The sequence below is a fragment of the Eucalyptus grandis genome, chromosome 4 (assembly GCF_016545825.1).
Source record: "Eucalyptus grandis isolate ANBG69807.140 chromosome 4, ASM1654582v1, whole genome shotgun sequence".
Classification (NCBI taxonomy): domain Eukaryota; kingdom Viridiplantae; phylum Streptophyta; class Magnoliopsida; order Myrtales; family Myrtaceae; genus Eucalyptus; species Eucalyptus grandis.
The window spans coordinates 6620150-6631660 of record NC_052615.1 but is presented as its reverse complement, the minus strand read 5'-3'; the positions used below and the strand labels follow the sequence as shown (position 1 = coordinate 6631660).

General features: G+C 40.3%; 1 protein-coding gene across 1 annotated transcript; it reads right to left on the bottom strand.

The window, feature by feature from the left end:
• Nucleotides 1–1387: 1387 nt before the first annotated feature.
• On the bottom strand, nucleotides 1388–9637 carry LOC104440799. The gene is made up of 5 exons (XM_039310659.1): nucleotides 9490–9637; nucleotides 4618–4810; nucleotides 4278–4469; nucleotides 1615–1672; nucleotides 1388–1486 (listed from the first exon to the last, which is right to left on the bottom strand). The coding sequence occupies exons 1-5, from the start codon at nucleotides 9635–9637 to the stop codon at nucleotides 1388–1390; spliced, it is 690 nt and encodes a 229-aa protein (XP_039166593.1).
• Nucleotides 9638–11511: the final 1874 nt, after the last annotated feature.

The following is an 11511-nucleotide window of genomic DNA, read 5'->3' as shown; positions in this document are numbered from 1 at the left end:
AAGACGCTCAGGCAAGTCCAGTAGAGACAGTCAATGAAAGACCATAACTGTCATCTAAATATGGCAGCACAGCTCCAAAAAATCATTATCCTGAAGCAAACATTACTCAACTCTTATAGGGTCAAAATATCTGCTACATGAAAATTATCAGAGATCTCCCTCAAAACCCTCAAAACGATGTTGAGTGTCACAGGAAGAAGAAAGATATCTTGAACACCAGTTGGTACCCAAAATTTTCCTTCCCAACACCAAGCAGTGCCAACAAAAAGCTGTAGTCTAGATTATACTTGACTATTTCATCTTTACGTCCCCCTAAAGCACCCCATATACTACCCCACATTATGCAGTTAGGGTGAAAACCAAAACACCCATTTCAAAAAGGAAATATAAGATACAAATCAATCACAATAAACATTGTCAACAATAGTCCTCATTGGTTCGCAACAAAAATGATCATCAAGGTGGATTTGCATTTTACAAACTCTAATCAATAAAAATTCCTAAAATGCAATCAGAATAGCAAAAGCGATCAATACAAATAAATAACTCAAATGTCTGATCATGATAAAAAAATTCAAAGAGACCCTAATTCTAAACTTTTCAATCAACATAAGATGACCTCAAAACATTTCCTGAAGAAAAGGCATATTTTCTCAAAGCGCCATGTAGGACCTACAAGTACTCAATGACCCCTTATGAGCCTGGTAGTAGATTGGGCATAAAGAAATTCCAACCCGGCCCCTCAAACAGTTTAACTAAGAAAAGTAGTCTCACCAGCCATCACCAGTCTAATCACTGTAATTGCGACCACCTTTTTTGACATCAGCCCTTCCTTCCCCCCTCCCTCCCTCGTAAGTTAGAGATAGCCAGTTCTAGATCTAGACCAAAGCCTCAAGAATCAGGTATTCAAACTTCCTCCTTTTTTAAATTGTCACTTCATAACCACAGCACTTCTCTTTAAATTTTATTTTTGTTTCTGTATTTTTTCTGTGGTGGTAATGCAGTAGACAAGATGCCAATATTGACTGCAACCTGCCACTGCTCTTTCTTCTCCAGGTAGCAAGAAACTGCCGTGAGCTGTGGCAATAAAAACCAGTCAACGACCAGGGTTTGTCCTGCCCAGTCTTGAGTTTTCTTTGATTTTTTTTTTTTTTTTTTTGCCCTTTGAAAATGGCATTGGCCTGGTCTCCAGGCTAGCCAGCAACCTGCTACCGCCTCTTTCCACAACTCACGGGCAGCAGTGGGAAGATGGACCTAGAACTGGACTAGACATTACATTAACTGACCTCATATCAGTTTTATTTCCCTAAACATCGCTATGTGTTGGAATATACTTCTCCATAAATCACATTATCAAGGCAACCACAGCAATAAAGTAGAATCCAGATTATGAACCATTTAAGACAAGCCTGGTGAACTTAAAGGGAAAAATATCACAAACCTCGTAAGTCATTGTCTTCCACTTCTCACCACAAGCCTTACCAATCTACAGGAAAGGAACAAATCATAGCATGAATGTACAGGGAAAAATGCCAAAACATATTGGTAGCAACATATGCAAAGGATTCAACTACCAAGCCACTGAAAAATACAAAGCACATGTTGTGAACATACATCCCGCATTGATTTGACATCTGGGTTCTGCTCTTGATAATCCTTTCGAAAATCCTCCCTTGAAATGCAAATAACAGATCGCGTCAAAAGATTTCATTGTAAAAGGAGTATGATGTAATGATCTCTTAAGAGTATGATGGTCATAAAAAACACAGAAAGCAGAAGTAAAACTCTGGTTAAGATGCTCAAGTCTGGGTATTTAGTGGTTGTTTCCAAGCTAATGCAGAGAAAATAACTTCCAAACAATACTCAGAATTAAAAACCGGAAAATAATAGGACTCATAAGATGATATCATGACAAAAGTAGCTAACCATATGGACAGATAAGATTCGCATTAGTGGAACTTTGTTGAGGTAGGCTGGAAACTCAATGACTCCAACTATAAGAAGTATTCAACGATCTACCCAATCCCATTATTAAGACAGTTATGTCAGTATCAAACATGAAAACAGATAGTTTTACAAGGTCAAAGAGTTACTATTCAATTGAAGTTAGTTTTCAGTTTGGTGAAGAAAATAAGCTGGAGTCAGATCTTCATAATAGTACATCAAGTGGGTTTAAAAGCAGAACACCCCCTACCCATCTCTTTAGCCCGACCACCTTCCACTCACTCTCCCTACTTGTAAGATACTTTGCAAAGTTAGGCTGCACAACATCATCTATATTTGCAGGAGAGAGCCTTCCAAACTGAGAATGCTCATTGAATTAAAATCCATACCACAATCTACAGCTTACCCCACCACTGTCTAAGATTTTAGCTAAGAACAATGGAGATTGTCCTCGTAATTACATTTGCATCATATCTATTCCCTTGAGTGCTCCTCAATTATGTATGGGACTCTTTTGCCCCGCCTTCAAACAAGGGTGTGACTGAGACATCTGGAATAACATATTTAGTTCCATGGGGAGCTTCCAAATTACTTCTGCTATAAAATTATATTTGTGATTTCTTTTAATGAATTATTTGTGTTTTACCAAGAATAGTGCAATATGAAGATAACTGAAGGCCCAACAATCTTTTCCTTGAGATTAAACTTAAACATTGAGTCCCCAAACATCAAACACCTTGTGGGGGGCCAATTTTAAACAACATGGATACATGACTCAAACATGACAAGACACGAGAAAAATTAAGTAAATGAAAGTTGAATCTGACGCAAGGCAAACACAAAATCGACGCAATTCCCCATTTATTATAAAAAACCCATCATACTGGAAACACCTTTAAGCTACTTTCATAATGACATGAAACATAAAGAATTATTGACACGAAAAGTATTGCTACCCTCCTGTAGAGCGCTCACCCACCCCTGTTATCTAGATCCCAGGAATGTTAAATAACAAGAATAGCAAAAAGGACACTCTACAGTGCACCTCCAGGCTAAAGAGGTATTTGACTTAGTGGCATCTCCTCTTTGGAGAAAGATGGGTCACCATTCGAACCTCACATCAAAAAGGGGTGGGAAAAAGTGATTTCAATGAAAAAGACTGAGCCATTGTCTATCTGAACCAAAAAGTGAAAAAGAAAAATTACAATCAGATTGTCCATCTATTTGACTGTAGGATATCCAGATCATTCGCTACGACCACCAATGGTGACAAAAATGGACTAGCTGAATTTAGTAGACCAGTGATTTACTTCATTCACAAATCACAATTTGTTTCATTTCTTAATCATGGTACCACCAAATAAATGGACCAACTTATTGCCCTAGACTGATCCACATTTTAAAAGCCCCTAATGAGGGGGACAAGTCAATTACAGCACCCAAGGAGGGGACTTGACTCTCAAGTCTTAATCTCTAGAACAGTGTACATAACCCCCCCCTTGCATAGCTTCAAAAACTGATCTTTAGTCTGACGAGGTATGCGATACATATAAGTAAAAAAATGTCATGAGACCCACTTGAAGCACCATTTGCATCGATTCAGCAGTTCAGAACAACCAAGATATCCGCAGAATATATATTTTCAAGTGTTCTCAAGATTGCGACAGTCACTGGTCAACCCTTGAGTACTATATGTCAAGCATTCTTGCTCTTAAATGCAAGAAAAAGATGCTTGAGACAGTAAAGGGGTCAATGATCATTCAAGAAAACTATTTTGGGTGATGGCAGGTCTGTTGTTCACTTGCTATGATGTACCCTCAAACAGTCAAAACTCGCAAGTGTATTTCTGCTGCAGCAAAGAGCACCATAAGAGAAAAAGTAAAATTTCTTTCTAACAGAATTTAGTACGGAGAGCTAGAGGCCTTCTAACTACTAACTAATCACTCGATCAAATGGCATCGATCAGCTGGATGGAGGCATAGTGCGCCCAGGAGATAAAGCTATCTAGCAATTTGGACAATCCTCAACTTCAAAGGGACAAAAAGAAAAGCAAGAAAAATCTATACATGATACGACCGCAAGTACTAGCGACCTATTTAAATTTATCAGGAAAAGGTTTTTGATATATCAGACACATCTAGCTCCTCCCTGTCTAATGCTCTTCATCTTCTCTCTTCCACCACAACCACATACCGCAAGTAATTGCACGCCAAAAAAGGATCTACCGCTCTGCAACCGGAATTCTTGAACGAGCCAAGACGCTTGGCGCGACCAAATTGGTCTGGCAACACCACCCATTCATTAAATCGAGAGAAACGAGCCGCGAAACTCACAAGAAGTAGAAGAAAGCGGTGGGCGGCTTCTTGGGCATCTTCGCGTCGAGCTTGACATTCTTCTTCCCTCTCGCCGCCGTCTTGACGCTCCTTCCCGACTTGGGCCTCCACTCCTCCTCGCTCTCCCTGCTCATCAGCGCCAGCCGCTTCATCTTCTCGCTCGACTTGACCCTCAACACCATCCCGCTTCTCCTGCGCATATCACAAGACCCGCCATCAGAACACTCCGCAGAACTCACCCTCGGGGGTCAAATTCCGATTTTTCTCAAGTGGGTCGTTTCAAGAATCGATAAAAAAAAAAGCGAAATTTGAGAGCAGAAGGGAGAGGCGCGTCGATTACTCGGTCGGAGCTGCGCTGACGGGCGGAGAAGAAGGGACCGATTTCTCGGACTTGGAAGGTTTCTTCTTGGGCATTGCGGCGGGAGCGACGCGAACTGCTCTGCTTTTCGCTCGGGCCTTGAAACTCTGGTTCAGTGGAAATTGGAGAAGAAGAAGCGAGTCGATTTTCCAGCATAAATCCGCTATTCGGGTGGCTAATAAATAAAAAGACTGTTATTCCAAAAAGTAAATTCTGAAAATGAAATTGATCTAGATTCCTTAAAAAGTTATTTTTAACGTCGGACGAAAAAGTTATGCCCAAATTTTATCCGAAATTTTATTTGTTTAATTAGAAATTTATCTCGTAAGTTATAGAATTATGGAATCGAAAAAATAGGATACGGAGGTCCCATAGATTTTGATATGGGCTGTACTAATTTCAATATTACTCCATGTAATTTTATCTCTTTTTAGGAAAAATTTCAAATACAAATTTAAAGTGCTTTCATTTTTTTCTTTTCAAATAAGGGCTTGAATTAAATCTTATTTCAATGATATAAAATGTCATCATTTTTTAAAATAATGATAAAAAATGAATTTTATCTCAAAGAAGAACTTGAAATGACTGTGTATGTGTATGTTTCAAAAAAAGGCCTCACTTTTCAGCTAATCAACGACATTTCAGTCATTTTATTTTTGGAATATTTTCTTTTTTCTTTTTTAACTTTTTTTGGTTTTGCTTTCTTCTTTGCTAGTGGCCTCTAACCACTAGCAATTCTAGAAAGGGCTAGGCCAAGGTCATCGTTGTTGTCCGCTAGTAAGGGTTGGTAAGGCCTACAAGCCCTTACTCAAGCCCTTACTCACGATCGACAAGGGCTTGGTGACCCTCATCAACCACTTGTGAGGGGCATCCTTGCTTAGGTGAGGCAACCTTCGCCCTAAAGGAGGTCGCCCTCGTGTCTATTGACAAGATCGCCCATCTCTAGATCTATGCGAGGATTGCTGAGCCCTTGTAAGCCTTAGGCAAGGGTCAACCTCGCTCGTAGCCGATGAGGGCTAGCAAGCCCTCACCTGCCCTTACCAACAATTGGCGAGGCTAGTAGAGCCCTCACTGACCCTTACCAACGATCCTCACTAGTAGCCACTAGCCCTCGCTAAAAAAGTTAAAAGCAAGAAAAGGAAAAATGTCCTTAATCGATCGGAATATTTAGCCGGCCAATGATGTCAAACCCTAGTTTGAAATGGCCATGGCCATTTCAAGCCATTATTTATAACAACCATAATCACTTCAAATTTTTATTTGACACAAAGTCCACTTGTGGTCATTATTTGAGAAAATGAGGCACTTCGAGCTTTTATTTGGAATTTTCCCCCTTCTTATATCGTCCTATATATATATATATATATATATGATGATGATGATGAAGACTGTATTAGGCATTCATATCACATTTTTTTTTATTTTATAAAAGTTTGTTTCTTTTTGTTTATTTTAATTAGTTGATTTTATATATTAACTACATAGTTTATGAGTGCAGCGTATTACTGAGCAAATAAAGAGATGTATGACTAATAGTTAGACATGACAAAATTGTTTGATGAAAATGATAATATTACTATTAGGTGTAAAAATATAAGTGTTTAAATATTGTTAAAACGGATTATATGATGATGTTATTTGTAAATGAAAACAAAAATCAATGTATCTAAACGGCACTACATGAACAGGCATTTTCATTTTTCATTATATAGTTTTTTCTACCAGTGAAACAAAATATTTTATTTTTCTCATAGTTATAATTATGAATGAAAACAAAATAAACCCATATCACCAAAGCTCTACTTGGCGTTTCAGACATCGTTGTTCATCTACGACCCTCTCGACCCTGTAGACCATCCCATGGGGGTGGTGAAGGGAGAGCCCAGAATGGCTAAGTTCATAAAGGCGGAAACTTGATTCAAAATTGAGGAATATGATACCATTTCCCCTTATACACGATGTGGGAAAAAAGATTGATTCAACAATACATCATGCCTGCATTTAGATTGAACTAAAACGTTCTAAGTGCATCCAGCAAGAATGGAACCCATGAATTTGCCTCTTTATTAGGTCGGTATAGGTTGGCCGACTCTTTCAACAGCTCAAACATCCATCCCCTTTGCACTTCGCCCGCCCTATCTATCCGCGCGCTGGCAAACGAGTCACATGACAGGTGCACGATTGACTTTGCACGCTCCATCCTTCATCCCATCACCTATCAACTTGGTAGGCAAGCTACCTTGATCCATCTTTGGCTTCGATTCATTATGCTTAGTAGCTCCAACAAGTACAAGTATAAATAATAATTGTTAGATTTATTGCGTATCTGAATGAATATAAAAAGGGAACATTTCCTTTTTACTAGCGAAAGGGAAGAGGGAAGACAAGACCTAATCCCCTTTTTGTAGCCTAGAAATGGATAAGGGAGCACTCTCGGGAAAGCAATTATCCTTACTAAACTATGTGCTCATCTCTCTGGCGAACCTGAATAAAGTTAGGGGGGAAATTCCCCAGAAAGGCTCCATATCCCCTTTTCAATGAAGCACACTTTGGCGGGCACCTATCCCTCCATCGAAGCGGATGGCCAGACCCTCCTGATTATGTAGCTTGGCCCCTCGTTATTATGCACCCTTGTTATTATGCACATGGCTCTTTTGGGTAGAGCATTCTCAATCCAACCTTACAAATTCATACATATTGATTTCACTCAAAAGCTGAATGGAGGACTGATCAAGCTGGGGAAGATAGTGAAGCATGCAGACAACCACGAAGGATGAGGCAATCTCAAATTGTTCACGTTTAGACACTGCCTTTTGTTCATCACAGGCTTGAGTCTTGAAGATGAATGACCTCAATATCCGATCACACACGAGGATAGAAAGAAGATCAGTTATAGTCCTGAGTTGACGAACCCTTGGTATGTCATGGTTTTTTCCTAGGATTGACAGGTAGAGGCCAAGGTGGTGGTTTTTATTTTTATTTTTATAACCCATAGTCTTCCTTCTATGTCCATGGGGCAGGCCTCGTCTTTGTGTGAAGGCTACATTCGATTCGGAATCGAGAAAAGGCTAAAGCCCTAATTTCACTATATCAAGAATCAAATTGTAAAGATTTGAAACCCTCAACTCCAAAGGAAGGGAAAGCGAACCATAGATGTCGTTTGTCACGGGATGAGCTAGGTTATATAAATTGTTGCAATAGGGTGAGCAATTGAACAAATATAAACGGAAGAAGAAAATAAATCGGACACCAGATTTACGTGGTTCAGTCGTAAAGACCTACGTCCACGGGGAGAGCAGCGGCGAATTTCACTATAAATTAAGCAATACAAGGAGATTACACACTCAAGTCACTCAAACACTCTCTCGGTGTTTCCCAAGCCCCAATTACACCCAATACACCAATCTTTCTTGGATGTAAATCACGAATAAGCTTTGCCGCACGAGAAACACGAAGACCCGCTATCAAGCACCCAACGCCTACGGATGTCTCTCACAAACAGAGAACACCCATGGCACTCAGAGTAAACGGCGCTTCAATATGTGGCTTCGCTCAACGATCGTGTGCGGCTTCGTAGGACGTGCGGCAGCAACTCACTGAAAAGAAGAAACCCTCTTTCACAGCTCCCTTCTGCGACTTGTTTTTTTTTCGTAAAGGGCTTCAGCAGCTCTTTTATACGTAGGCTATGTGTGCCTAGGTCAAACTTTGACCTGGGCCCACTTATTTCCTTTTTCTTTCATGCGTGTAGGGACTCCTTCATGTCAAGACTTTTACATGCGTGGATTGGATGAGGAAACTTGCTCCTTTTAATTTTATTTCCTCCTTTTGTAATTCCTTCGTGAGTCCACCGAATTTCACATTTTAGCAAACGCTCAAACTCGAGTCATATTTAACAATCTCCACCTTGGCTCGACGTTTGAGTCAAATTACAATCGCTTCGTAAAAAATTCAAATTTTGCTGCTACTTTCCTATAGCCTCCGATGAGCTCAACTGCCACAAATATTATCCAAGTCCAAGCCTCGCTTGAACTTCGCCATAACCGAGGACCTCATCAGAATACCAATTCCACATGCACCTTTAACTGCTTTACAAAGATTTTCCGATGTAACCTCCTTAACCGCAAATAAAGCAAAACCATTGTTGCATCCATATCTATCAGGAGATCGAAAACGTACCTTGTCAATAATCAGCAGTTACAGCAACCGTTAGCTCTATAGGCTCCACCTCGCTATGAGCACCATTTGTGTCGATTACTTTGCTAGTACTCATACTCGCTACCTCAGGAGTTTCTGGTCACAACTCCACCTTAAGTTGAACACCGTTCAGATCTGTATTAACACTGCCACAAACACTCCTAGCTAGAAGTATTGAAGACTTATTAAGGGTAACTTCTCTGCTGTTAACAGATGAATTTATATCCGGGCACCATAACTGATTGCCCCACTCACCTTGTGCATAACCATGGAATATGCACATTGCCCTCCAATCAAGCTTATCATCACTCACTTGAAAATAACACGGGCAACCAAACATTCTAATAATAGAATAACCAGCAACATTAGCTGACCACACTTCTTTAGGAGTTCGTCTCTCAATAGCAGTTAATGGGGAACTATTCACCATGTAGCTTAGCGTACTTAGAACATCAACCAGGAATCTCCTAGCCATACCAGCACTGGAGATAATTTTTCGAGCCATCTCTAGTAATGTTCTGCTCATCAATTCTGCAAATTGTTGTGTTTTATTAGCACTAGTGTGGTGTTTCACTATGCCCTCTTTCATGCAAAATTTATTTGCCAACTCCGAGCAGAACTCCATGCTATTGTTAGTCCGCACATGCTTGATCGACTTACTAGTCTCCCTCTCGATTAAAGCTCTTGATTGCATGATCCTGATACCAGCATCAAACTTGTGCATTGGCACAAACACCCAGGTCTTCTTCGAGCAGTCCATAGACTCTCGAACAGATGCATCCGACATCTCAGGGGCAAAATCTGTCATTGTCTCACCTTGAAGTTTATACAGGCCTTCGTGCTTGATTCCTTTCATTATCACCAAGGCACCTCGAACAATCTTCAGAACTCGACCTTTTGAAGAATACTTGCAACCAACTGAATCTAGGGCACCCAAGGAAATTAAGTTCTTTTTCAATTCTGGAACATGCCTCACTTCAGTCAATGTCCTCATAATACCATCATACATTCTAATTTTAACATCACCAACACCCACAACATCGCACTCAACATTGTTCCCTAACTGGACTTTACCACTATCCGTGCACTGATAAGTGATAAACCAGTTTTCTATTTGGTGTGACATGAAAAGAACAACCAGAATCCATAATCTATCCATCAAACGATGAATAATCAAGGATGACAAGACATAATCAGCATTATCAGCTACAGCTGCAACATTATCAGCATAATCAACTATAATTCCCTTACCCTTCTCATTCTTCAACTTAAGGCAATCCCTTCTAAGATGCCCCCTCTTACCACAACTCCAACAGACAACATTAGCAATCCTAGATTGACTACCTCTGTTCATATTAGTACTACTATTACCCACACGTGTTATAGATCTTCCTCTATTTTCACCTACTAAAGCAGAAGATACAGGTTCGCCAGATTCTCTTCTACGAATGTCCTCGCTCAGAATCAAATCTCGAACCCCATCAAACGTCAAACTTGTTGACCCAGAGGAATTACTAACAGCAATAACGGTAGTATTCTAACTATCAGGCAATGAGGATAACATAATCAAAACACGTACCTCATCTTCAAAATCAATCTCAAATGAACTCAATTGACTAACAATCACATTGAATTCATTGATATGATCTGCAACTGACGCACCTTCGCTCATCTTCAAATTAAACAGATCTTCTTGATCGCAGAGAGCTTCTCGTACATATTCGACATGGCTTGCATCAAATCAGCAGTGGTCTTCTCCTTCAGGATGTTAAACGCGACGTTACGAGCCAATGTCAGCTGAATAACACCCATAGCTCGTCTATCCAGCAAATCTCAATCAGCTTGCTTCATCGTCTCTGGTTTCTCCCCAAATAAGGGCAAGTGCAGTTTCATCTGGTAAAGATAATCTTCAATATACATCTTCCAGAAACTAAAATTATTCCCATCAAATCTGTCGATTCTCACTTTTACTTCTTCTGTCGCCATTGATTTACTTCAACTTAGCCAAGCCTGGCTCTGATACCAATTGTTGAGATGGGGCGAGTGATCGAACAATAATATAGACGGAAGAAGAAAATAAATCAGACACCAAATTTACGTGATTCAGTCGTAAAGACATACGTCCACGGGGAGAGCAGCGGCGAATTTCACTATAGATCAAGCAATATAAGAAGATTACACACTCAAGTCACTCAAACACTCTCTTGGTGTTTTCCAAGCCTCAATTACACCCAATACACCATTCTTTCTTGGATGTAAATCACGAATAAGTTTTGCCGCACGAGAAACATGAAGACCCGCTATCAAGTACCCAGCGCCTACGGATGTCTCTCATAAACAGAGAACACACACGGCACTTAGAGTAAATGGCGCTTCAATATGTGGCTTCGCTCAACGATCGTGTGCGGCTTCGTAGGACGTGCGGCAGCAACTCACCGAAAAGAAGAAACCCTTTTTCGCGGCTCCCTTCCGCGACTTGTTTTTTTCGTAAAGGGCTTTGGTAGCTCTTTTATACGTGGGCTACATGTGTCCAGGTCAAACTTTGACCTGGACCCACTTATTTCCTTTTTCTTTCACGCATGCAGGGGACTCCTTCATGCCAAGACTTTTACGTGCGTGGATTGGATGAGGAAACTTGCTCCTTTTAATTTTATTTCCTCCTTTTGTAATTTCTTCGTGAGT